At 41.8% G+C, this 24,948-nt stretch overlaps 1 protein-coding gene and 1 non-coding gene across 4 annotated transcripts in view; both read right to left on the bottom strand.

Annotated features, from left to right (window-relative positions):
• Positions 1-6,316, bottom strand: part of METTL9 (methyltransferase 9, His-X-His N1(pi)-histidine) — a 50,023-nt gene extending 43,707 nt beyond the window's left edge. Inside the window, exon 1 of one of the 3 annotated variants that reach the window (XM_065924485.1) lies at positions 6,233-6,316. In XM_065924485.1, coding sequence (XP_065780557.1) covers positions 6,233-6,277 — 45 coding nt within the window. In that variant the 5' untranslated portion in view covers positions 6,278-6,316. Of the gene's footprint in view, positions 1-3,948; positions 4,321-6,232 lie in introns of those variants that run through there. The other 2 variants (XM_065924484.1, XM_065924483.1) reach the window with 2 other exon arrangements.
• An 864-nt stretch (positions 6,317-7,180) lies between these two features.
• LOC136162188 (small nucleolar RNA SNORA73 family) lies at positions 7,181-7,384 on the bottom strand. Its single transcript, XR_010662010.1, has one exon. It is a non-coding gene; the product is annotated as a small nucleolar RNA SNORA73 family (small nucleolar RNA).
• Positions 7,385-24,948: the final 17,564 nt, after the last annotated feature.

Below are 24,948 nucleotides of genomic sequence, written 5' to 3'. Positions count from 1 at the left end.
AGATTAGATTAAATCACTTCAATTTTGATTTAATAAACAAATTACTGGCAATCTTCATTTCAAATATCACTAGCTGTTAGTATTTTATAATCCCAAGACTTTAACAAAGCTTCAGGGGATCTGAAACAGTCTTTTACAGGAAGTATCAGGGTCCCAAGGGCACCTTCACAGGGGAACATAATAAAGGCTTCTGGTATACCCTGAAGAAGAGACCTTCCTTGTACTCTGCAAAACTGAAGCTAACACTTGCTCAGGGTTTCAACACAGGTTATAAGGAAGGAAAGAAAACTCTTCAAAATCTCTTTGGTATTCAGCTGCAAAGGACTCCGGACTTTCAAAGGCAGTTCAGAGGACACAAATCTATCTATCAGCATCTGTCTGGCTAGCTGCTGACCCCTCTGGGCACTGTTAACTCATGCCTAACTTTGGTCCACCTCCACAAGGTAACTGGGAAGTGAGGAGCAGGAGACGGAACCTGTACTTTAGCACGACCTTTACCTCTGGCTGGGATGTCCAAGTACTGGTATTTTTTCATCTGAAAGAAAATCCAAATTGTTTCAATTCTATCTTAAATCCATCATTGCTTATGGCAGAGCACATTTCTGAGTTTACATAAGAAGGTGAAAAGAAAAAACTCAGATATATACATATTTGCAATTTTAAGTCACCATATATATTTATTAAATTATTTTTTATTGAAGGATAATTGCTTTACACAATTTTGCTGTTTTCTGTCAAACCTCAACATGAATCAGCCATAGGTACACATATATCCCCTCCCTTTTGAAACTCCCTCTCACCTCCCTCCCCAAGTTGCCTTATTAATTTCAGATAATGTTATCTGTGCTCTTAAAAAACCTGGCAGTGTATCAACTGGAGAAACAGTCCTGGCCTGGTTCCAAGGAGTTCTATAACAATTCTTTTGTCACTCCATCAATTGAGAAGCTGTTGAATGACTCTTATTATCAAGAACCTAGTTAGTGTGGCCTAAGAGTTCTTTCAAGTTTCAATAGCTCTTTAACAGTTGCATTAACTAGCAGGTGCAACGCCTCAAACACTAGATTCAAAGTTATTGTCGTTACTACTTTCTTTGTAAGTTCCAGGTCAGCCAATATCAAAAAGTCATGTATCTAGTTTCTCACTACCTGTCTCAATTTCTTCCCAATAAGTCAAACTACACAGCTTTCAATCTGTGATGAAGAATGTGCTGCTGATTAAGAAAACTGGAAATTTTCTCTGAAGCAAACGTCTTAAAAAATTTTTCTCCCTCACTTTACAGTCTGTACAAAAAAGTCGGTGGTGCCTATTTGGCCAGCAAGCCATATCCATCTGTGCTGAGAAACCCCTTCCCTTCCTTCTCACTTTCCCAAAATGAAACACAAATCCCAGTTGTGAAACTAGCACACCAAACCAAGGTATTAAAATGGTGCTGTGACTGGTTTAGAGCTGCTTTAGCCCAAAGGAGCCTTGCCTCTCCAGGATTCAGTAACTAAATAGCTATTTTTAATGAACAAACATTGCCTAAGATCGCTCTTTTAAACACAGAATCCACCACCATAATTTTTTAATCAAACATAAGGAAAACTTGTAAGTATAGTTCAATCAAATCCATACTTCCATGCAACTGCAAAAGAACCAGATGGCTGGCTATGGAAGCCACATACCCAAATGAACACCAGAAGACCTAGCATGAACTATTAACTTGAAGGGAGGGAAAGCATTTAGAGTTAAGTTACTTCACAGCAACAAAGTTTATAAGCATCCTGGAATACAAAGCAGATAACAAATAATCAACTCAGCCAGGGCAGAGAGAACAGTCTCCTATTTCATTTATTTCACTGTGGTTTCCATAAACATCTCTTTTGTTCACTTTAATCTTTTACTCATGGACAATATTTTCATAATGCGAATGCATCAACTCAAAATAATGTCTTGAGTGACAGTTCTAAGGAAAAGAGCCAATCTTCCCCCTTCCACTCATCAGTCAAAAGCACCAGATCAGTCTTCATTTGGAGAAACTAGCTGCCCAAATTGTTATGTGCAACTGGTTAAAATACACACTTATTACACATACTTGAGTGTCTTAGAAACATAATGAAGCAAAGGAGGTATTAGAAACCAATATTAATTTTCCTTAGAACTTGACAGATCCAACTTTTAAAAAGTACACAATTAAAAGACATTCTGAGATGTATTGTTAGGACATCGTCTGAAGCTGTGTCTGCAACTATAATTTCTACCTAGGCCCCATAAAAATCAAGTGACTTAAACAGTTTTTCAGTTTTTATAATATGTCCATTTCTTTTATGAGCACTGAAAACATCAAGTATACTGAAGTAGCAGTAATCTCAAGTGTTATAATAAACATCTACAGTCAACAGACTCTACTATAATTCCATGTCAATGGAAATAAGCCTCCTTTTTATCCTACCCAGAACTTTATTTCTACCAGCTATTAAGGATGACATTTCTATTCACTGTTTTACATCATTATCCATGTTACTTCGAGATATGTATCTTAGTAACTGAACATTATCACTACAGTACAACTCTAAAAATGACTAATCCATTGCAGAGAATGTGGTTTTACAAGTTAAGGTCACCTACTAAGTTTACCTACACCCCTAACAATATCATAGTGATTAACAAAGTATTAGTACAATAGTTGTGGGATTACAAAGAAATTTTATGGACATTTATAATTTCCTTTAAAAACAGAAAAAGCCCACCACAAATATTTTCTAAATAAAAACTGAATGCTACTTCTCTGAATGAATTGTTTTATCTACTTAGATAATTCCTATAGTTTCATTAGAACACATGAAATCAACTTCAGGGTAAACACCTGGCATCATAAGAAAAGTAATATATGAAAATGAGAAAACTATGAAAATGATGAGACACAAGATGGGGAGTAATTAGCTACCGCTCTCTGGGAAAGCAAAATGTACTGTAAACTGCTAGCTATTATAAACCAATACTCCGGCAGAGTTCAAAAACCAAGAGGCTTTCTTCTCAATGTCATGTTAACCGCAAACTACATTATAATCAACACGAAAGACCTCACTCATAATTCTGCAAGTGCACATACTTAAGTGCCACAAAACTAAGATAATGAAGACTATCCAGCCAGCCACATCGCCATCGTTCACGGTGCACAACTGCAACTCTTTTAAAGCATTCGCTCCTGCCCAATTCTAATAACCCTTTCAGTGAAAGCTTTCATCACCTTTCTAGTTACCACATCTCTCCGGTCAGATACCAAAATCAAAGTTTGAAGGAGATAATCTCTCTTAAGTAGGAGGGGGAAGGTTCGACAGGAAAGGAGTGGCCACTTATCAAACACATTTTTAAGTACTTGGGGAAAATGTCACCCGAACGAGCCCAGAGAGTTAAATGGCTCACGCTGCACGGTTGAATTTCTTTATGGAACCTTTGTACGTTCAGAGATTCAACCAGACAAAAAGAGAGACCGGCTTTTCGGCGTGATACTCTGGGCTGATAGAGGCTGTTGGGGATAATGGGTTTGGTCGGGTCATTCAGTTCTCAGGCCTCGGTGCCAGATGGGTCCCAGATGGGTCGCCACGCACCGGCCCGAAAGTTCCTCCGGCCGGCCGCCGGGAGCGGACGCCAAAGTGGCCGAGCGTCTGCAATCACCCGCCGGGACCCGGGAACAATGCGGGTCTCCGGGGCGCTCGCGCAGGGGCCCGGGAGGAAAACCGGAGGTCGTCCTCCTCCTGAGCCGCCGAACAAAAGGAGCTGCGGGGCGCGGACCGGGCACCCGGCCCAGAAGACGGGGGGGAAACTTTGCGAGGGGCCGGAGCGGCGGGGCGAGGCCCGGGGGGTGCCTCACGCCGCAACGCCCCGCACAATAGCCGGGCCGAGCGCGGGAAGGCTGGCCGCCCCGCCCCTGCCCCGCCGGGCCCGGGTTCGGGTTCGGCCCCGTACCTGGTGGTTCTCCTTCCTGCCGCCCGCGGCCGCCGCCGGCCCGCCCGGGCCGCTCGTCATGTTCACGTACAGGGAGCGGGTGAGCGGGCTCCGCAGGGTCCACATTCTCCGCGCCAGCCACACGGACGCCAGGCTCAGGCACAGCCAGCCCGCGAGCAGTCTCATCGGGGGCCTGCGGCCGCTCGCTCCGATCACCGCCGGGGCGAGGAGGAGGACGCGCCGCCGCCTCCAGCCGCTGCCGCCGCCGCCGCCCAGGCTCGAGCCATCGCGCCCGACTCGCCGCCCATCCAGCCCCTTCAGGGCCGAGGCAGGGGGTGGGGAGGAGCGGGCGGCGCTCAACCTTCCCGCCTACCCGGTCTTCTCTGCCCCCGGAACGCCGCCGCCGCGGAAGGCAGTTTCCACCCGGAGCACAAACGCAACGCCTGCGGCGCGTTCTCTCCGAAGCGCGTTCCCTCGGCTCAAAGAGCCCGCGGGCCGGGAGGCGGGACAAAGGGAGCGCGCATCCGCCTGGCGCGCGTCCCCGCCTCCCGACTGGTTGCGGCTCCTTACAATGGCGGAAATGATTTTAATATAAATACTTATAAGCCAGGGATAATCGTTCCGAAGGCGGTAACTGAAGCCTCCCCGTCCCTCCAAGGTAGTGTCCGCAGTTCTTCTGGTCTCTCGTCGCCTTAGTCTTTGCCTCTGGGCCCCTCATCCACCCCTGGGCGGGACTTTTCTCCAGGTTGTGCAGATGGACGCCGGGGTGACCCTCATCCCCTTCGTACATTCATTCAGAGGAAGTCCTTACCAGAGACAGAGATTGCCAGTTTTAACATAATTGCCAAGCTACATGGCTTCCTATTCACATTTAGAGCCGACCAGCCAGACCTCCACCCCAAGGACCTACACCCTGCTTCGCTGGAGCCGCAAAGTAGACGTAAATCTAAGTGCAAAATGTTACCGCCAACCCCTCCCCACCTACCCGCCCAGTTCCTCAAGCCTGGCAGGTTGCTGACTACCTGTTCCTAAGAGGCATCGGCGAAAACTCTGCCTCTGTTGGAAGTTTCTGCAGTTGGGGCACCTGCAAGTTATGTTCTGGTGTATTGATGACCCTGTCCAAGAAAGAAGACCCCAAATTCGAGTCCCTGCGTGCTTGTTTCCTTGAATTAACAAACGGAAGTTGGATTCAGTACTCAAGCCAACTAAGATTTGCGGGCAATATTTACCCGGATGTGTCTTTGATCATTTATAGCACAGGAAGACCTAGTAACGTTTCAAAACTGAAAGGTTACACTGTGTTCCTGTGTCTGAAGCTCTTCCTGCTGCCACCAAAGCTACAAGTAATGGGTCAAACTTTTCATGGGTCCTATCCCTTTAACACCTTGCTAGGTTTGTTTAGAAAATGCTTCTAACTTAACCGCACTAGACATCATGTAATACGTTTTATTTTAACTCAAAACAAAAGAAATCTTTCTGTTAACTCCGTTTGTGCACTTCAGAGATTGTTAAAGTGTCAGTGGTGATCCACTGATGAGGAACAAAACCCTTTCTTATCCACAAGCATTTTTATTAGCTTCTAAGAACCTCAGCTTGGCACCTTTCACTAACAGGGACGTCTTGTTGCCAAATGTAACACAGGCTATAACAAACAAACAAACAAACCAAAAAGGCAGAGAGGGCGAGGGTAGTTTGTGTTCTCTTTCCAGCATACTCCCCAACTGCTTCCTGCCAAAATCCCAAAGAGCCTGCACTTTTAAATCTAGTTCAAACCTTTAGTGGTCCTGACCCAAACCATCAAAGAGGAACTAGAGTAGCAAGCTCAGATAATTCAGTTTGTTTGCCATGTCATCTCTCTCCACGGTCTCTTGGGATCAGTGTCATAGGTAAAGCAACTCTGTGCCAAAGATAGCCTTCATCTTTTTAGAGGGGGTGAGGGAGGTTGGGCAGGGGGCTGTAAAAGCAGCATGAAGGTAATGAATGACATATTACATTTCTGCAAACAAAGGAGACCACAAGATAAGCCCCTCAACTATAGAGAAAGCCTGATGAGCTGAGAAGCAGCAACTCAATGGCTGCTGTTGTCGGGAGGGTTTGAAGCCCAGCATCTCAAAGAAGCAGATTTTCACTTCAGACCTCAGCAGGTGGCCTGGAAAAATAAATCAGTCTCACATTTAAATACTCTCCAATAATTACAGAATATTCAGCTACATGTTGTTTACACTTAGCAAGCACAGGACGAAACCAAAGCATAGCATTATCAAATGATTTGCCTAAAGGTAGCAGAACAAATTCAATAGCAGACCTTTTCATAGAACCTGGTATCCCAGCTCACAGTCCTTCGATCCATCTAAGAGGCCTTGCTGTCTCTCCCTTCTCAGACAGCCTCCTGAATTACAAATGAGGAGGAAGGAAAACAGCAAGAGTAAATATACTAAGCAGAAGTTCAGATTGCCCTCAGGGACTGCCCCTTTCCTACATCGACTAGAATGTCACTGCTGTATATTAAAACCTCAGTTATCCATCACGGAGAGGGGAAGAGGCACAGATAACACAAAAAGCCAGCTAAGAGCCAGTGTTTTTTCTGGCCTTGAAATGCAGTGATATTCAAAGGACACATAAATGACACCCTCTGTGCTGGGCTCCACTCAGAGCCCCCTGACCAGGGCTCAGGTGTCTGGCTTGGGTCACAGCTCTGTGCATAGGTCCCAAATCTTGGCTGGATCACTTTCCTATCTAGAGCTCTAGGCAGGGCGCTTTTTGTTGTAACTGTTCTTATCGGCTGCAATTGACGGTGTCTTCATGTTCTCTTTTCAATTAGGAAGAGAACCTATAGAGAGAGAGCTGGATCTGTAGAGAAACACAAAATGTACTGCCATTGTTGTTCATTGTCATCTCATTGAAGAGAGAACGATCTAAAAAGAGTAGAGTCAAAAAAAATAAAAATAAAAATAAAAATAAATAAAAAGAGTAGAGTCACATGTTTTCGTGGACTTAGATTGTTTTTATGCTTCTTAATATTTTGCAGAGTATAAGAAAGGCGCAAGTTTTCCCCAGTGTTTTCAGTAGATGTTCCTTGTGGTTATTAAGCAATGAGCATCTCTAAAAAAATAAAATTAGTAAATCTATTCAATGAATTTTTTTTCTTTTTTTTTTTAGGGAAAAACTTAACCCAACTGCACAGCAAAATAGGTTAAAACAATAAAAAAAATTCACTTCGGAGCAAACCAGATCTGGATAGATTGCTCTAGAGAGCTGTTTCCTGCATGGTTTTTCTCCCCAGTCATTGTCCACAGGACTCTGAGAAGACGTAGGAATATGCAGGCGCAGACTCAAGGCCCGGCTTCATCTCCAACGTTGTGGAAAGGGACTGTACATCACCGGGCAGAGCCCTATGCTCCCGTACGCCACCTGGACAGAGCCTGGGGAGAGTGACCTCCCAGGGTATCCACACTGGCTCAATGAATTTGTATATTAGTAAATGTAACGGATTTTTTCTGAAATTTGTTGATATGATCTCAGGCATATGCGATGACATTACTATGGTCTCTGATAAAGTGTAAGCTAAGGCGAAATTGCAAACAGAAACAGAAAAACAAATATTATATATTAACACATACAGATTCTGAAAAATATGGTACTGACGAACATATCTGCAGGGCAAGAATAGAGACACAGGCATAGAAAACAGACTTATAGACACAGTGGGGAGAGGAGAGGATGGGACAAATTGAGAGAGAAGCAATGAAACCTATACATTACCATGTGTAAAACAGATAGCTAGTGGGAAGTTACTGTGTAACAGTAAGCTCAACCTGGGGCTCTGGGACCACCTAGAGGAGTGGGATGGGGTGAGGGTGGGAGGGAAGTTCAAGAGGGAGGGGACATGTGTATACCTATGACTGAATCATGTTGTTGTACTGCAGAAGCCAACACAACTTTGTAAAGCAGTTATCCTCCAATTAAAAGTAAAAAAAATATATAGAGTGATTAGTATAGTGTCTCAGGACATAGTAAGTTCTCAAACAAATGTTAATTTTCTCTTGCTTTCACTATAACTTGGATAATTCACCCTCTCCTGAACCTCCCTTTCCTCATCTGTAAACTGGGGGCCATGATTTTGAGAGCTTCCCTGGTGGCTCAGTGGTAAAGAATTCACCTGCCAATGCATGAGATGCAGGAAACTAGGGTTTGATCCCTGGCTTAGGAAGATCCCCTGGAGGAGGAAATAGGAACCCACTCCAGGATTCTTGCCTGAAAAATCCCATGGACAGAGGAACCTGGCTGGCTGCGGTCCACAGGGTCGCAAAGAGTCAGACATGACTGAGCACACGCACACATGATTCTGAACCACTTAGTTCACAACACATCTGTGAGAATCAGATGATCTGAATGCCTTGTACACTGTAAAAACTCAACCAAGGTTATCATCATAACGATGCTCATTCCCAATGTGACTGATCTCTGCAAAGTTACTCTCCATGAGACATTCCCTTAGAGCCTAGGATGTTAGCTGCTCCTCCGGTGTCTATTCCCAGACCTGTTCCTGAGACTCTGAACTAAGAAAATGAGGATGAAAGTGGCAGAAAGGAACATGAAACACAAAAGTAATTAACATTCAAGCCGAAGAATCACAAAATGAGGCGGCAAACTCAAGTTTATGTACTTGTCAGGCACGCCTGTCTTCTTAGCAGGAAAACCTTTGCCCTTCTTCCCAGCTGGCTCGTTTGCATCACCTCTGTGCCAGCCAAAGCACTTCACCTACTTAGAATCTTCTGGACCCCACAGCCTCCCTCCCATAGCAATCTCACACCTGTTTCAATTTATGTCAGGGATAAAATTGGAAAGACAAAGAACTACCACTTTCACATTGGCAAAGAAGATTTATTTAGTACGTGCAAGACATGAGGCCCTGGACTAAATGGAGAGGAAAGCAAAATAAACACAATGACATCCTCAGAGCTTACTATTTAAGAGGGAAGATTACTTTGTGGGTCCAAGTAATCACAAAATGAATAGTTCACTACAGTCTGCTGAGTGCTACAAAATAAGTGTACATTGTTAGGAAAATGAAAGCTGTCCAGAGGAAGTGTGGCTTTGCAGCCCTCATTTTGACATCTCCTTGCTAAGCCTTAGAGCTTCCGAGTTGCCCAAGTTCCTCTGGACTACAGGTGCACCCAGTAATTGTGGGATAAAAATGTGAGGTACCTCTGAGAGTCCTCTGGACTGTGAACATCACAGTAAGCCACCTATGTACTTATGTTGTACATGTATGCCACTGCTTCTAGGATCCCTAAAAGAAATTTGCCCATGTAATAATTTGATCCACTTAAAAGGAAAAATATGTTATTTCTTTAAATGTATATTTCAACCCAGCAAGGTCTTTCTAGCAACAGGGCTGAGTCAGAGCTCTGATAAAAGAGAAGACTTGTTTTTATTCACTTTCTGGGGCATTTTCAAAGGTCCAGAACTCTTCTTTCATCTTGTTTTAAGTATATTTTCAAAACATCCCTATCCTTGGCCTCTTAATTGCAGCCTTCTGCATGTATGTGGGTTTGATCCTGTGAAAGGCTGCTTCCTCTCCACCCAACTCACCCTGTAACTTCATGCCGCTGTGTTTTCATAGTCTGATTTTGAAAATATAAAGCCTTCTTATTTTGTGACTCTAAAATATTCAAACATATGGTTTATATGAAGTGCATGAAAAAATTGCATGGTATGTTAAGAAAGCTTTTAAAACTTAAAATCTAAATATTTTATGGTAGACAAGTCACGTATGTATGTATGTACATACATAAACATGTGCTAAGTCGCTTCAGTCATGTCCGACTTTGTGCGACCCTGTGGACTGTAGCCCCCCAGGCTCCTCTGTCCATGGGATTCTCCAGGCAAAAATACTGAAGTGGTTTGCCCTGCCCTCCTCCAGGGGATCTTCCTGACCCAGGGATGGAACCCATATCTCTTATGTCTCCTGCATTGGCAACTGGGTTCTTTTCCGCTAGCGCCACCTGGGAAGCCCGTACATAAACCTAAGTATCTTAAATAGTTTGTGTAATATACCACAGAACCACATCTCTGCTGGCAGGAGAGAAGACCACTATTTTATCTTTGCACAACCACAAACTGGTCTAAAAATGAGAAAAAACACATTTATGAAAGATGATACTTGAGCAATCAATCAGCCTGAAAATCAGACAGAACCATCTCCCTTCTCTGTGAAAACCGTGATTGATTTGTTAGTAGCCACAACTAATGTGAGTTTGTCTTACGACTTAGCCTGGAATCTTCCTTAAACTTACTGTGTGCACAAATCATTAAATCCAGGTGAAAGACATTCAGTTATTAGATAACCAAAACCTTAGATTTTGAAAACCCTGCAATTGTTCCACATACTTCCCTAAAATTGACAAAGTAAATACTGAAAGCAGCTATTAAGCTCTTCTACAGTTGTTGTTGTGTTAGGTGCTCAGTCGTGTCTGACTCTTTGCGATCCCATGAAATGTAGCCTGCCAGACTCCTTTGTCCATGGGGTTTCCCAGGCAAGGATAGGGGAGTGGATTGCCATTCTCTTCTCCAGGGGATCTTCCTGACCCAGGGATTGAACCAGGCCTCCAGTTTTGCTCAGGAAGCTAACGAAAGGGAGGTTTGGTATTTGTGAATATAGAACAGGCTGTTCTTCCTCCAGGAATGGTCTGTTTCATAACAAAAACTATAAATGATACTAGAGCCAAATTTGTTACTTTTTGGACATCTCACAATTTAAACAAATTGCCTTGGGTTAGTGAAATGCACGGAGAAGGCAATGGCACCCCACTCCAGTACTCTTGCTTGGAAAATCCCATGGACGGAGGAGCCTGGTAGGCTGCAGTCCATGGGGTCGAGAAGAGTCAGATACGAGGGAGCGACTTCACTTTCACTTTTCACTTTCATGCATTGGAGAAGAAAATGGCAACCCATTCCAGTGTTCTTGCCTGGAGAATCCCATGGACGGCGGAGCCTGGTGGGCTGCCGTCTATGGGGTTGGACAGAGTCAGACACAACTGAAGCGACCTTAGCAGCAGCAGCAGCAGCAGTGAAATACACCTTTTTTTGCTTTCATTAGGAGATATTTATAGATTATTTCCACCACATCTACAATGCTCATCATGATTATTCAGTGGAGTAAGTCTTTAGGAAAATAAGCCTAAGTTATTCCTGTAGGGTTTGATAGTATGATGAATTCATTTTTAGAATCTCCAACCCCCTGTTTGATTCATGGACTGGAATTTCTCTACTGTTGTCTATAAATGGCAGCCCACGTCTGTAAATACATAAGTGTATTTTCATCTTGACACTTGGTAACTCACATCATATTTAAGGACATCTAACATTTGTTAACTTTTTTAATTTTGAACTTGTGTGTCTGTTTGGACACAAGCATCAGGAATAAGTTATTTTTTGACATATGTTTAAGGATGTCAGATTTGTTTTTTGACATGGTTGGTGGTACATGGAGTCAATCATAAAATTGCATTTAAAAATTCTGGAAACTGGAAAATAAAATTGCTGAGAATCACACATTGGGTTATGTGCTCTAACCCAATGCACATAATGGGTTAGAGCAAAGTGATGCAAAGTCACGTTTAAAAAGGCAGGTCCCCAAGTCAAGACTTGACTGCATATTTACTGAAGAAGGGCAATAACATACTAAGAATTAACAACTCATTATGGGTGGAAGATGGAGAGGATTGGATCAGCCTTAGGAAGTGGAAAGGCAGGTTGATTTCGCAGTGGCGCTCCACCATAAGCCCAGGAGACCAAAAGTCTGATCTGCTTTGCTCCAAGCAGCAGGTGCCACTCTGTGTAGCTGGAGATGGGCACATTCATTTTATCAAGCGCCATGACTTCATCCATTAACATCATCCTCAATTGCCATGTCCCTCATTCCTATATGTCGTATTTCTTATATAGTATGAAAATGTACTGATGGAGAAACATAGCCATCTATCCTATGGATGGTTTTGTGTCAGAGTATAAATTAATAAATAGGTTTGGGGCTTTTTTTTCTGCATTGGTCTGAGTTTTATCCATGCTAACTTCCTGTTAGAGATTATTCCATTCTCAGTGTACCAATGTATTAAGTTTCTATAACAATAAAACCTTAGACAGTGATGAATTTACCTACATCATACTGCTTACCTGCCTCCTATGAAACCTGTATGCAGGTCAAGAAGCAACAGTTAGAACTGGACATGTAACGGTGGACTGGATCCAAACTGGGAAAGGAGTACATCAAGGCTATATATTGTCATCCTGCTTATTTAACTTATCATGCAAAATGCTGGGCTGGATGAAGCGCAAGGTGGAGTCAAGATTGCCGGGAGAAGTATCAATAACCTCAGATAGGCAGATGACACCACCCTTGTGGCAGAAAGCAAAGAGGACCCCTAAAGAGCTTCTTGAAGAAAGTGAAAGAGGAGAGTGAAAAAGCTGGCTTAAAACTCAACACTCAAAAAACGAAGATCTTGGCATCCAGTCCCATCACTTCATGGCATATAGATGGGGAAACAATGGAAACAGTGACAGACTTTATTTTCTTGGGCTCCAGAATCACTGCAGATGGTGACTGCAGCCATGAAATTAAAAGATCCTTGTTCCTTGGAAGAAAAACAATGACAAACCTAGACAACATATTAAAAAATCAGAGATATTACTTTGCCTACAAAGGTCTGTATAGTCAAAGCTATGGTTTTTCCAGTAGTCATGTGTGGATGTGAGAGCTGGACAATAAAAAAGACTGAGGGCCAAAGAACTGATGCCTTCAAAGTGTGGTGCTTGAGAAGACTCTTGAACTGCAAGATCAAGTCGGTCAGTCCTAAAGGAAATCAACCCTGAATATTCATTGGAAGGACTGATGCTGAAGCTGAAGCTCCAATACTTTGGCCACCTGATGCAAAGAACTGACTCACTGGAGAAGACCTGATGCTGGGAAAGATTGAAGGCAGGAGGAGAAGGGGACGACAGAGGATGAGATGGTTGGATGGCATCACTGACTCAATGGACATGAATTTGTGCAAACTCCAGGAGATGGTGAAGTACGGGGAAGCCTGGCATGCTGCAGTCCATGGGGTCACAGAATCGGACACGACTGAGCGACTAAACAATAGCATACTCCTTATTGGAATGATGGTGACCGGTCAGCCTTCCCTCACCCGACAGGTACCAGCCCTCACTTGCCTGAAACACATGATGTACGGGAATGAGGCTTTCTCAGATGCCTGTGGTTCTTATTCAGTCTTTTCTAGCCCACCATAGACTCCCTCCCAGTCCCTCGTCCCCATGCCAGTTTGTTCAGCCCTCATCTTTACCATCAAAACACAGGATGAATATTGACTGCAGGAGGCAGGAAGTTAAAATTCTAGTTAAAATCCTGATACTTTCTGTGTGACATTGGAAAATCGTATAACCTTAATCATTTTGTCTGTAAAATTGGACATTAATAAAGACCACCCGTACGTAAGGTCATGGACTTGGATCAGAGACTCAAAGTCTCTGCCAGTTACAGGATCTGCTTCTTTATCTGCTTACTTTCTTTTGTGAATTATAAATTCTGTGGATTTTCCCCAAAGGCTAATATAAACATATCTATACTTACATAGTATACAAGAGGAGTGGTATAATTTTCTGTTTCCCCACACACTTTAAAAACAGCTCTCATAAATTCAGAGTTGCATAACACTCTATAAGATAAATGAGAAACAATTTCCTGCAAATAGTACATAACTGTGACAAAGTTTAGAAATGGAGGTATTTTTTGTTTTGAGAGTGATGTGCTTGACTAATTGTCAGCTCCTTATGACCTGAAACCAAAGTCCTTGCATTTCTGATTCCTCCCACCCCATGTTCATCAGCCTCTCCTTTACCTCCACCTGCTGTTTCACTGTGTGAGCCTTCCTAGTTGCCTAGAAAGTTCCTGGAGGAAGAGCACTCTGGAATGGTGGTAGAACCACATGAAATTCTCCGTCTGAACCACAGCCTTACTGTTCAAGAAAAGGACTCCTACAACAGCACTGCCAGAGCATCACACATGCTGCTAACAGAGACAGCATGTATCAGACACCAGGCTTTGTGCTAACACTTTTAATCCTCACTACAATTTAATAAGGTTGATACTATTGTTATCTTTTTTTTTTTTTTTTTTTACAGAAAAGAACCTAAGACACAGAAAGCTTCCAGTGCACGCAGATGAGCAACTGGAGCATGGCTTGAAGGCAGGCAGTCTGGTCTCAGAACCCACATTCTTCACACAAAGCTCTAGTGCCTCCTAGTGGTAATTAACCATCCTTAGACCACGAGCTTCAGGCTCCCTGGTGATGCTGATTAAATGCAGTTTCTTGGGCCATTCCAGGTGTGTTGATTCAGAATCCTGCTGTAGAGAGTTTTCAACATGCTTCACCAGGGAGAAGTCAGAGATGAGATCCTTAGCAGAAGCAACATGCACTTTAATTAAAAGTATTCAAAAGTCATGGTATTATTTACTTTTAGACTGCGTTGGGTCTTCATTGCTGCACGCTGACTGTCTTTGTGGCGAGCAGGAACTACTCTCTAGTCGTGGTGTGTTGGCTCAGTAGTTTTGGCACACAGGCTTAGTTGCTCCACAACATGTGAGATCTTCCTGATGTCAGGACAGGGATCAAATCCATGTCCCCTGCATAGGCAGGCAGATTCTTAACCTCTAGGCCACCAGGGAAGTCCATGAAATTACCCTTTAATGAAGCAATTATTTTTTTAAGTGGGCAGATAACCCAAAAGAGGAAAATAGCACTTCTAAATAGCAAGTTAAATGATGCTTGTGTAACTGCTTCAGGACAATCTTCCCCAAATCAAATGAAAACAAATGCTATGGTCTGTAAATTTTTTCCAGCCACCCTATGTGGTGTACAGTTCATGAGTCTTGACAAATGCATACAATTCTGTGTGGGTGTTAGTCGCTCAGCTGTGTCCGACTCTGCGATCCCATGGACTGTAACCCACCAGGCTCCCCATTCCATGGAATTCTCCAGGCAAGAATACCGAAGTGGGTAGCTATCCCCTTCTCCAGGGGACCTTCCCGACCCAGAAATCGAACCCGAGTCTCCTGCTTGGCAGGCGGATTCTTTACCTCTGAGCCACCCCGCCCCCCTCCAGAAGCATCACTTAGAATATAACAAATCCTTTTTCACCAGGAAATGCTAGTTCTGGGTGTGGGGATCAGGGAGGGTCTGCAGGCCACCAATTCTGTTCAGAGGCTTGGTTAGGTAGCCAAGGTAGAAGGGAAACAGACAGCTCATCTCACACATTCCAAGCTCTTGAATAGTCCAGTGACCTCAACTGTACTAAAAGAAGCAATTTCAACTTTCAGCTAGGCTAAGGCTCATTAGAAATCAATATGATCTGAAAAAGCAAAACATAAAAACTAAGAAATTCAGTATACAATTTCTTTTTTCTTTACAATTGCCCTTGTGTAACTTTTCATTGTATTCACTGACACTTCACTCCATTTAACAAAGGTAATCCCGGGTAAATTTCTTGTTGATGCTTATTTTTCCAAATTCTCAACTTTTCCAGCATTTGCAGAAAAAGCAAGTGAATTCCAGAAAAACATCTATTTCTGCTTCATGGACTACACTAAAGCCTTTGACTGTGTGGGTCACAACAAACTGGAAAATTCTGAAAGACATGGGAATACCAGACCACCTCCTGACAAACCTGTATTCAGGTCAAGAAGCAACAGTTAGAACCAGACATGAAACAACAGACTGGATCCAAATTGGGAAAGGAGTACGTCAAGGTTGTATATTGTCACCCTGCTTATTTAACTTATATGTAGAGTACATCATGTGAAATGCCGGGCTGGATGAAACACAAGGTGGAATCAAGATTGCCGGGAGAAATATCAATAACTTCAGATAGGCAGATGACACCACCCTTATGGCAGAAAATGAAGAGAAACTAAAGAGCCTCTTGATGAAGGTGAAAGAGGAGAATGAAAAAGCTAGCTTAAAACTCAGCATTCAAAAAATTAAGATCATGGCATCTGGCCCATTCACTTCATGGCAAATAGATGGGGAAACAATGGAAACAGTGACAGACTTTATTTTCTTGGGCTCCAAAATCACTGCAGATGATGACTGCAACCAAGAAGTTAAAAGATGCTTGCTCTGTGGAAGAAAAACAATGACCAACCTAGACAGTATATTAAAAAGCAGAGACATTAGTTTGCCTACAAATGTTCGTACAGTAAGTTATGGTTTTTCCAGTAGTCATGGATGGATGTGAGAGTTGGACCATGAAGAAGGCTGAGAGGGGTAGGGGAAAAAAAAAAGGCCGAGTGCCGAGGAATTGATGCTTTTCAACTGTGGTTGGAGAAAACCCTTGAGAGTCCCTTGGACTGCAAGCGGATCAAATCAGCCAATCTTAAAGGAAATCAATCCTGAATATTCATTGGAAGGACTGATGCTGAAGTTGAAGTTCCAATACTTTGGCCACCTGATGCGAAGAACCGACTCATTGGAAAAGACCCTGATGCTAGGAAAGATTGAAGGCAGGAGGAGAAGAGACGACAGTGGATGAGATGGTTGGATGGCATCACCGACTCAATGGACATGAGTTTGAGCAAAGTCCTGGAGATGGTGAAGGACAGGGTAGCCTGGTGTGCTGCAGTCCATGGGGTGGCAAAGAGTCGGACAGAACAGAGCAACAACCAGCATTTGTAACGTTTATACAACTTTTCAGTGTGGTATCGCTGATGTTCTGTAAATAATGAAGTTAAAGAAACATTTTATCTCAATTAAAAAGTATTCTGAACTCTACTTGAAGTTGTCTCCAAATACCTCGGCAAAGAGTCATTTCAGTGTTTTCTCTGGGGCCTAATCAGAACCGAGCTTCTGCTGCAAGCTTCACTTCATTCACGCCACTGCTGGGGCTTAACAGGATGTGGCCTCTCTGACGCTGGATCAGTGTTGCTCTCTACCTATAACCTTCCCACAATATTTATCTGTATAGGATTTTTCCTCAGAGTGGACTCTTTTATGCTTATTGAGATTTGAAGCTGAAGGCTTGCCCACATGCAGAACATTTGAAAGGTTTCTCTCCTGTGTGGCTTTTGAGATGATGACTAAGACCTGACTTCTGACTGAAGGCTTTGCCACACTCTTTACCTTGATAACGCTTCTCCTTGTTGTGAATCCCCTCATGTTCAGTATGTTCTCCCCTTCTGAAGGGGCTTCCCCAGTGGCTCAGTAGGTAAAGAATATTCCTGCAATGCAGGAGACCTGAGTCGGGAAGATTCCCCGGAGGAGAGGGCATGGCAACCCACTCCAGTATTCTTGCCTGGAGAATCCCATGGACAGAGGAGCCTGGTGGGCTTTAGTCCATAGGGTCCCAAAGAGTCAGACATGACTGAACAACTAACATGCACATACGCCCCTATGAAGGCCTTGCCACATTCAGGACACGGGTAGGTCTTATCCCATGTGTGGATTCTTTTGTGATTTCTCAGGCCAGTTAATTGTGTGGAGGTCTCCCCACACTCATCACACATATGTTTTCTTGGTTTAGGAGGGTTTCCATGCTTCCCTCCTAACTTGTATTTGTTAAGCCTGAGTGCTGACTGAAGGCTTCACCACACTCATCACGTTTATAGGGCTTCTCCCCAGGGTGACTTCTCTGAGGAATGATCAGGGTTGAGTTCAATCAAAAGGCTCTTCCATACTCACCACATTTGTAAGATTTTCCCCCTGAGTGAATTCTGCGATATATTACAGGTTCTGAGCTCTGGCTAAGAGTTCACCCGCATACAGGTCATCATTCAAAAAGTCTCTCCAGTTGGATTCTCCAGAGTTGGTTAAGTCCTGCATACTGAGTGAAGGCATATGCACATACTTTACATTCATAGAGTTTTTCTTTACTGTGAATTCATTGATGTTCAGTAAGATTTGCACACTGCCACCATAATCAAAATGCAGAATATTTCCATTGCCTAAAATCCCTGTGTCCCTTTGCAGTCAACCTGTCTCCCAGCCTTCAGGCCCCGGCAACCTCTCATGTGTCTGCTGCCCTGATAGTTTTGCCTTTTCCAGAATGTCATGTAAATGGAATCATACAGTAGATAATCTTTAAGTCTAACTTCTTTCACTTAGCATAATGCATTTGACATTCATTTATGCTATTGCTGGGATTAGCAGTATCGCTTTTTCATTGACATGTAGCATTCCATTGAGTAGACGGACCACAGCTTGTGTGCCAGTTAACCAACCAGAGGGCACTTGTTTCTAGTTTGGAGGGGGGTAATTATAAAGCCATAAGCAAATGTGTTCATAGTTGGAGTGAACACAGTTTTTCTTTCTTCTGGGCAAATAGCTTGCAGTGGGAATTCTGCAGTACATGTCAAGTGTATATTTAATTTTATGAGAAGCTGCCAAAACTGCTTTCCAGAGCGGCTGGACCATTTTAATTCTACCAGGAAGCATGAGAGTTCTGGGTGCTCCACCATCTTGTCAATGCAGTATTATTAGCTTGTTTTTTAAAATTCTGTTCATTGAAATGTGGATTTTCTTTTTTTTTTCCATGCCATGCAGCTTGCAGGATCCTTTTCCCTGACCAGGGATCAAACCCAGGCTCACAGTGATGAAAGTACAGAGTCCTAACCACTGGACTGCCAGGAAATTCTCATATTATTATCTTTTATTTTAGTCATTCTAATAGTTACGTAGTGATATCTCACTGTGGTTTTTAATTTGGATTTTCCTAATGACCAATAATGTTAAACATCTTTTCTTATACTTATTTTCCATCTGTGTATCTCCTTTGGTGGAATGTCTGTTTAAGTATTTGTCCATTTTTTAAATTAGGTTGTTTGTTATCTGTTCATTAGTTGTGAGAATTATTATTCTACCTGCAAGTCCTTTAAAAAAGATGAACTTTGAAAATATTTTTTCCCAGTCTATGGCTTACTGTTTCTTTTTCTTAACAGTTTCTTTCAATGGGGCTTCCCTGGTGGCTCAGTGATAAAGAACCTGCCCACCAATGCAGGAGATGTGGGTTCAGTCCCTGGATAGGGAAGATCCCCTGGAGAAGGGTGTGGCAACACACTTCAGTACTCTTGCCTGGCAAGTTCCATGAACAGAGGAGCCTGGCCGGTTACAGTCCATAGGATCACAAAGGGTCGGACACAACTGAAGCGACTTAACATTCATGCATGCAGCTGGAGGTTTGTACCTTTTGACCACCTTCATCCAATCCCCACTTCCCCTTCCCCTCCACCATCTCCGATAACCACAAATCTGGTCTCTTTTTCCATGAGCTTGTTTGTTGCTTTCGAATTATACTTGATATGCCAGATATGTCAGTTCCTGGTATACAGCCTAGTGATTCAGTATTTCTATACACTTCAAAATGATCACCATGGTAAATCTAATTACCATATGTCACCATACAAAGATATCACATAATTATTGACTTATATTCCCCACACGGTACATTTCATACCCAACACTATTTTGCAATTGAAAGTTTTTAAGTTTATGTCTTTCAATCTCCACCTATTTCTCTCCTCCTCCATCTCCCTGCTCTGGCAACCACCCATAGCTTGTTCTGACTGTTCAGGGTCTTGTGTGTTTCCATACAAATTTTAGAATTATTTGTTCTAACTCTGTAGAAAATACCACTGGTATTTTGATAGGGATTGCAATGAATCTTAATAACCTTGGTTTGGTCATTTTAACAATATTGTCTTCTAAGCTATGACCATGGTATTATCTTTCCACTGTTTGTGTGCATTTTCCTCCTTTTCTGCATGCTGTTCAAGTTGAGTAATTCTTATTATTGTATCTCCACTATTGGCTTTTATTTGTGTCTCACTTTAAAAATATATATTTAATCATTGCCCTAGAGTTTAGAATTGATATCTTTAATTAATTACATTCTACCTTAAAATATTATATCTCTTCCCACCTAGCTTAAGAATCTTATGACACCCAATTCCTCCCATATTTTTAGGGTATTTTTGTCCTACATTTTATTTTTGCATATTCTGTAATTCTATAATACATTATATACATTACTGCTCTATTTACTTCAGATGGTCAGTCATCCTTTATTGAAAATGTTATTGAAGTAATTGTAGATTCACATGCTGTGGTAAGAAATAATACAGAGAGATTTCATGTACCCTAACCCTGTTCACTCTAATGGTAACACCTTGCAAGCTGTAGTATAATATCACAGCCAGAATCAACACGGATGTTCATACAATCTGCTGATTTTATTCTGATTTCCAGTCTTACTTGTATGTCTGTGTGTATGTTTAATTCCATACAATTTTGCCACACACAGGTTCATGTATTTGCCACCACAGTCAAGACTCAGAGCAGTTTCATCACCACAAAGATTGCTCAGGTTGTCCTTACGTAACCACACCAACCTCTCTACTTTCTCACCCTGTCCCAAACACCATAAATCTGTTCTCCAGTTCTAAAATTCTGTTTTTAAAACTGTTACATAAACTAGTCATAAAGTATGCAACATTTTGTGACTGACTTTTTTCGCTCAACATGATTCCCTGGAGAGTCATCCAAGTTGTACCATTTTTACTGTAGAATAGTATTTGATGGGTTTTGTCTATCACAGTTTATTTATTTTCCTGTTGGAGGACATCAGAGCTGTTCAGTTTTGGGCTATTGTGAATAAAGCTGTTATGAATAGTCATTCACAGGTTATTGTCTAAACATAAGGTTTTTGTTTCTCTGGGATAAATGCGCAAGAGTGCAATTGCTGGTTTGCATGACAATTGCATGTTTAGTTTTAATAAGAAACTGCCATTAAAAAGAATTCATTTGAATCAGTTCTAATGAGATGGATGAAACTGGAGCCCATTATACAGAGTGAAGTAAGCCAGAAAGATAAACACCAATACAGTATACTAATGCATATATATGGAATTTTAAAAGATGGTAACGATAACCCTATATGCAAAACAGAAAAAGAGACACAGATGTACAGAACAGACTTTTGGACTCTGTGGGAGAAGGCGAGGGTGGGATGTTCAGAGAGAACAGCATTGAAACAAGTATACTATCAAGGGTGAAACAGATCACCAGCCCAGGTTGGATGCATGAGACAAGTGCTCAGGGCTGGTGCACTGGGAAGACCCAGAGGGATGGGGTGGGGAGGGAGGCGGGAGGGGGGATCGGGATGGGGAATACATGTAAATCCATGGCTGAGTCATGTCAATGTATGGCAAAAACCACTACAATATTGTAAAGTAATTAGCCTTCAACTAATAAAAATAAATGAAAAAAAAATAAAGAAACTGTAAAACTGAATTCCAGACTGGCATTACCACTTTACAGTCCTACATAAATGTATGAGGGATCCTCATTTACCTTTTAAAGTGATTGAAAATAAGAAAAAAATGTCTTTTATACTTATCTTCATTTTAATCATTTTCAGAGATTTTCATTTCTTAGTAGAGATCCAAGTTTCTACCTGGTCACTTTCTTGAGCATTTCATATAATGCAGATCTGTTGGTACTGAATTCTCTCAGCTTTTGTTTGTCTGAAAAGTCTTTATTTCACCTTAACTTTTAAAGACATTTACACTGTGTATAAAATTCTAGGTTAACAGGTTTTTTTCTTTCAAAATTTTTAAGATGTCATTCCATTGTCTTAAATAGTTAAATACTTAATCTTACATAGCTTCTGACTTACAGTCTGCAGTTATTAATTCTGATTTTTGTTCCTCTATATGTAACATGTCTTATTTCTCTAGCTGCCTTCAATAATTCATCCTTATCTTTGGTTTTTATCAGTTTGAATATGATGTGTCCCTCATACTGATGTGTCCATCATATGATATGATTTTGCCTTATAAGTTTGTTTGTTTTGATATTTATCCTGGTATTTTATTTATCCTGGTTCTCTGAGCTACTTGGATCTTGAGTTTCTTGGTTTGCTGTCTTTCATTATGTAAAAACAACAAGCAAATAACAAACTCTTGATTATTGTTTCTTTAAATATTTTTTGTAACCTGGTCTCTTTTTCTTCTTCTTTTCTTTGGCATTTCATTCAAATGTACGTTTGACTGCTCCATATTGTCCCAAATATCTTGGGTATTCTATTTTCTCTCTCTCCTCTTTCTGTGTCTGTGTTTCAGCTTGAATACAGGTATATCTTGGCGATCTTGTGGCTTTAGTTCCAGATCACCATAATCATGTGAATATCACATGAATTTTTTGGTTCCCCAGTGAATAGAAGTTATCTCTACACTATGTGAAAGTGAAAGTGTTAATCACTCAGTCATGTCCGACTCTTGGTGACCCCGTGGACTGAAGCCCTCCAGGCTCCTCTGTCCATGGAATTCTCCAAACATACTGGAGTGGATTGCCATTTCCTTTTTCACAGGATCTTCCCAACCCGGGGATTGAACCAAGGTCTCCTGCATTGCAGGCAGATTCTTTACTGTCTGAGCTACCAGAGAAACCCACTATATCGTAGTCTCTTAAATGTGCACTAACATTATGTCAAAAACTCAATGTGAACAGAAAAAGAGACACAGATGTACAGAACAGACTTTTGGACTCTGTGGGAGAAGGCGAGGGTGGGATGTTCAAAGAGAACAGCATCGAAACATGTATATTATCTATGGTGAAACAGATCACCAGCCCAGGTTGGATGCATGAGACAAGTGCTCGGGCCTGGTGCACTGGGAAGACCCAGAGGGATCGGGTAGAGAGGGAAGTGGGTGGGGGGATCAGGATGGGGAACACATGTAAATCCATGGCTGATTCATGTCAATGTATGACAAAAATCACTACAATATTGTAAAATAATTAGCCTCCAACTAATAAAAATAAATGAAAAAAAAAACTCAATGTGTCAAACTCATTATGTCAAAAACTACTATATATAAAATAGATAACTAATAAGAACCTACTGTATTACAGAGAGAACTCCACTCAATACTCTGTAATGACCTATATGGGAAAAGAATCTTAAAAAGAGTGGATATATATAACTGATTGACTTCACTGTACGCCTGCAACTAACACAACATTGTAAATCAACTATATGCATGCATGCATGCTAAGTCACTTCAGTCATGTCCGACTCTTTGTGATCCTATCTACCATAGCCCCCCAGGCTCCTCTGTCCGTGAGATTCTCCAGACAAGAATACTGGAGTGAAAAAAAAAAAAAGAATACTGGAGTGGGTTGCCATGCCCCAATACAAATTTTTTTTAAAACCCTATGTACATAATTTTAAAACACTTTATTGCTAAAAAATGCTAACCTTTATCTGAGGCTTCAGAGAATTGTAATCTTTTCACATAGTAACATCAAAGATCACTGATCACAGATCACTATAACAAATACAATAATGAAAAATTTAGAAATATTGTAAGAATTTCCAAGATGTGAGCAAATGCTGCTGGGAAAATGATCCTGATAGACTTGCTTGTCGCAGGGTTGCCACAAAACTTCAGTTTGTAAAAAAAGCAATATCTGTGGAGTGCAATAAAGTGAAGCACAGTAGACTGAGGTATGCCTGTACTTTCCATTGATGTATCTTCAAGTTCACTGATTCTCTCCTCACAGGATATGCTGCACATTACAGTTTGCACAAATACAAATTTCTTCACAATCTTTAGCTCCTCTTTTAAGATTAAGTGTGTGAATTTATTATTAACAGACTTTACTGGAAGATAATGCCATCGACATCACCATCTCTGGCCTTCCCCATCTTCAGGCCCTGATAGAACTTTGCTGATTTCAGAGAAAGCAAAAAGAAAACAAATTCAGGAACTGTACCATTTTGCACTCTCTTACTGCAATGCCCTGGCTTGAATCAGAGAACTCAGAATATGAATCAGGTCTACTCCACCTACACCCCTTATACTTCTTATTGCACATGCCCACCCACAAACCAAGTAGCAGCAACATAGACAGTACTTTTGTGAAGTACACCAGTGGTAAGCTAGCTGGTGAGAGCCATTGCTAACTTTTTAGGAATTCTCAAGCTGGATTTTAAACATGGCCATTATTTCAAAATTATATATAAACTTGTATGCATAGATGCATGCTTGGTCACTCTTTGCAACCCCATGGACTGTAGCGTCCCAGGCTCCTCTGTCCATGGAATTCTCCAGGCAAGAATAGTAGAGTGGGTAACCATATCCTTCTCCAGAGGATTTTGCCGACCCAGGGATCAAACTCTGGTTTCCTGCATTGCAGGCAGATTCTTTACTGTCTGAGCCAACAGGGAAGTCTATATATACATATTGCTGTTCAGCAGCTCAACTGTGTCCGTCTCTTTGTGACCCCATGGACTGAAGCATGCCAGGTTTCCCTGTCCTTCACTACCTCCCAGAGCTTGCTCAAACCCATGTCCATTGAGTAGATGATGCCATCCAACCATCTCATCTTCTGTTGCCCCCTTCTCCTTCTGCCCTCAGTCTTTCTCAACAGCAGGGTCTTTGCCAGTGAGTCAACTCTTGGCATCAGGTGGCCAAAGTATTGGAGCTTCAGCTTCAGCATCAGTCCTTCCAATGAATATTCAGGGTTGATTTCCTTTAGGAGTGATTGGTCTCCTTGCAGTCCAAGGGACTCTCAAGAGTCTTCTCCAGCACCACCATTAGAAAACATCAATTCTTCAGCACTCAGCCTTCTTTATGGTCCAACCTTCACATCCATACATGACTACTGGAAAAACCATAGCTTTGACTATATGGACCTTGGTTGGCAAAGTGATGTCTCTGCTTTTTAATATGCTGCCTAGGTTTGTCATAACTTTCCTTCCAAGGAGCAAGCATCTTTTAATTTCATGGCTGTAGTCACCATTCACAGTGATTTTATATATATATATATTTATCATGTCTGTTTTTAATATATATATATAATATATTAAAAACAGGTGATAAAACACTACTCATTTTTTATTTTTATTCTTTATTTTTTTCACCATACCTTGCAGCATGTGAGATCTTAGTTCCCCAACTAGGGATTG

Source organism: Muntiacus reevesi, chromosome 2 (assembly GCF_963930625.1).
Source record: "Muntiacus reevesi chromosome 2, mMunRee1.1, whole genome shotgun sequence".
In the NCBI taxonomy this organism is placed as follows: Eukaryota; Metazoa; Chordata; class Mammalia; order Artiodactyla; family Cervidae; genus Muntiacus; species Muntiacus reevesi.
Note: the sequence above shows the minus strand (reverse complement) of the source record. Positions and strands in the feature narration are given on the sequence as shown.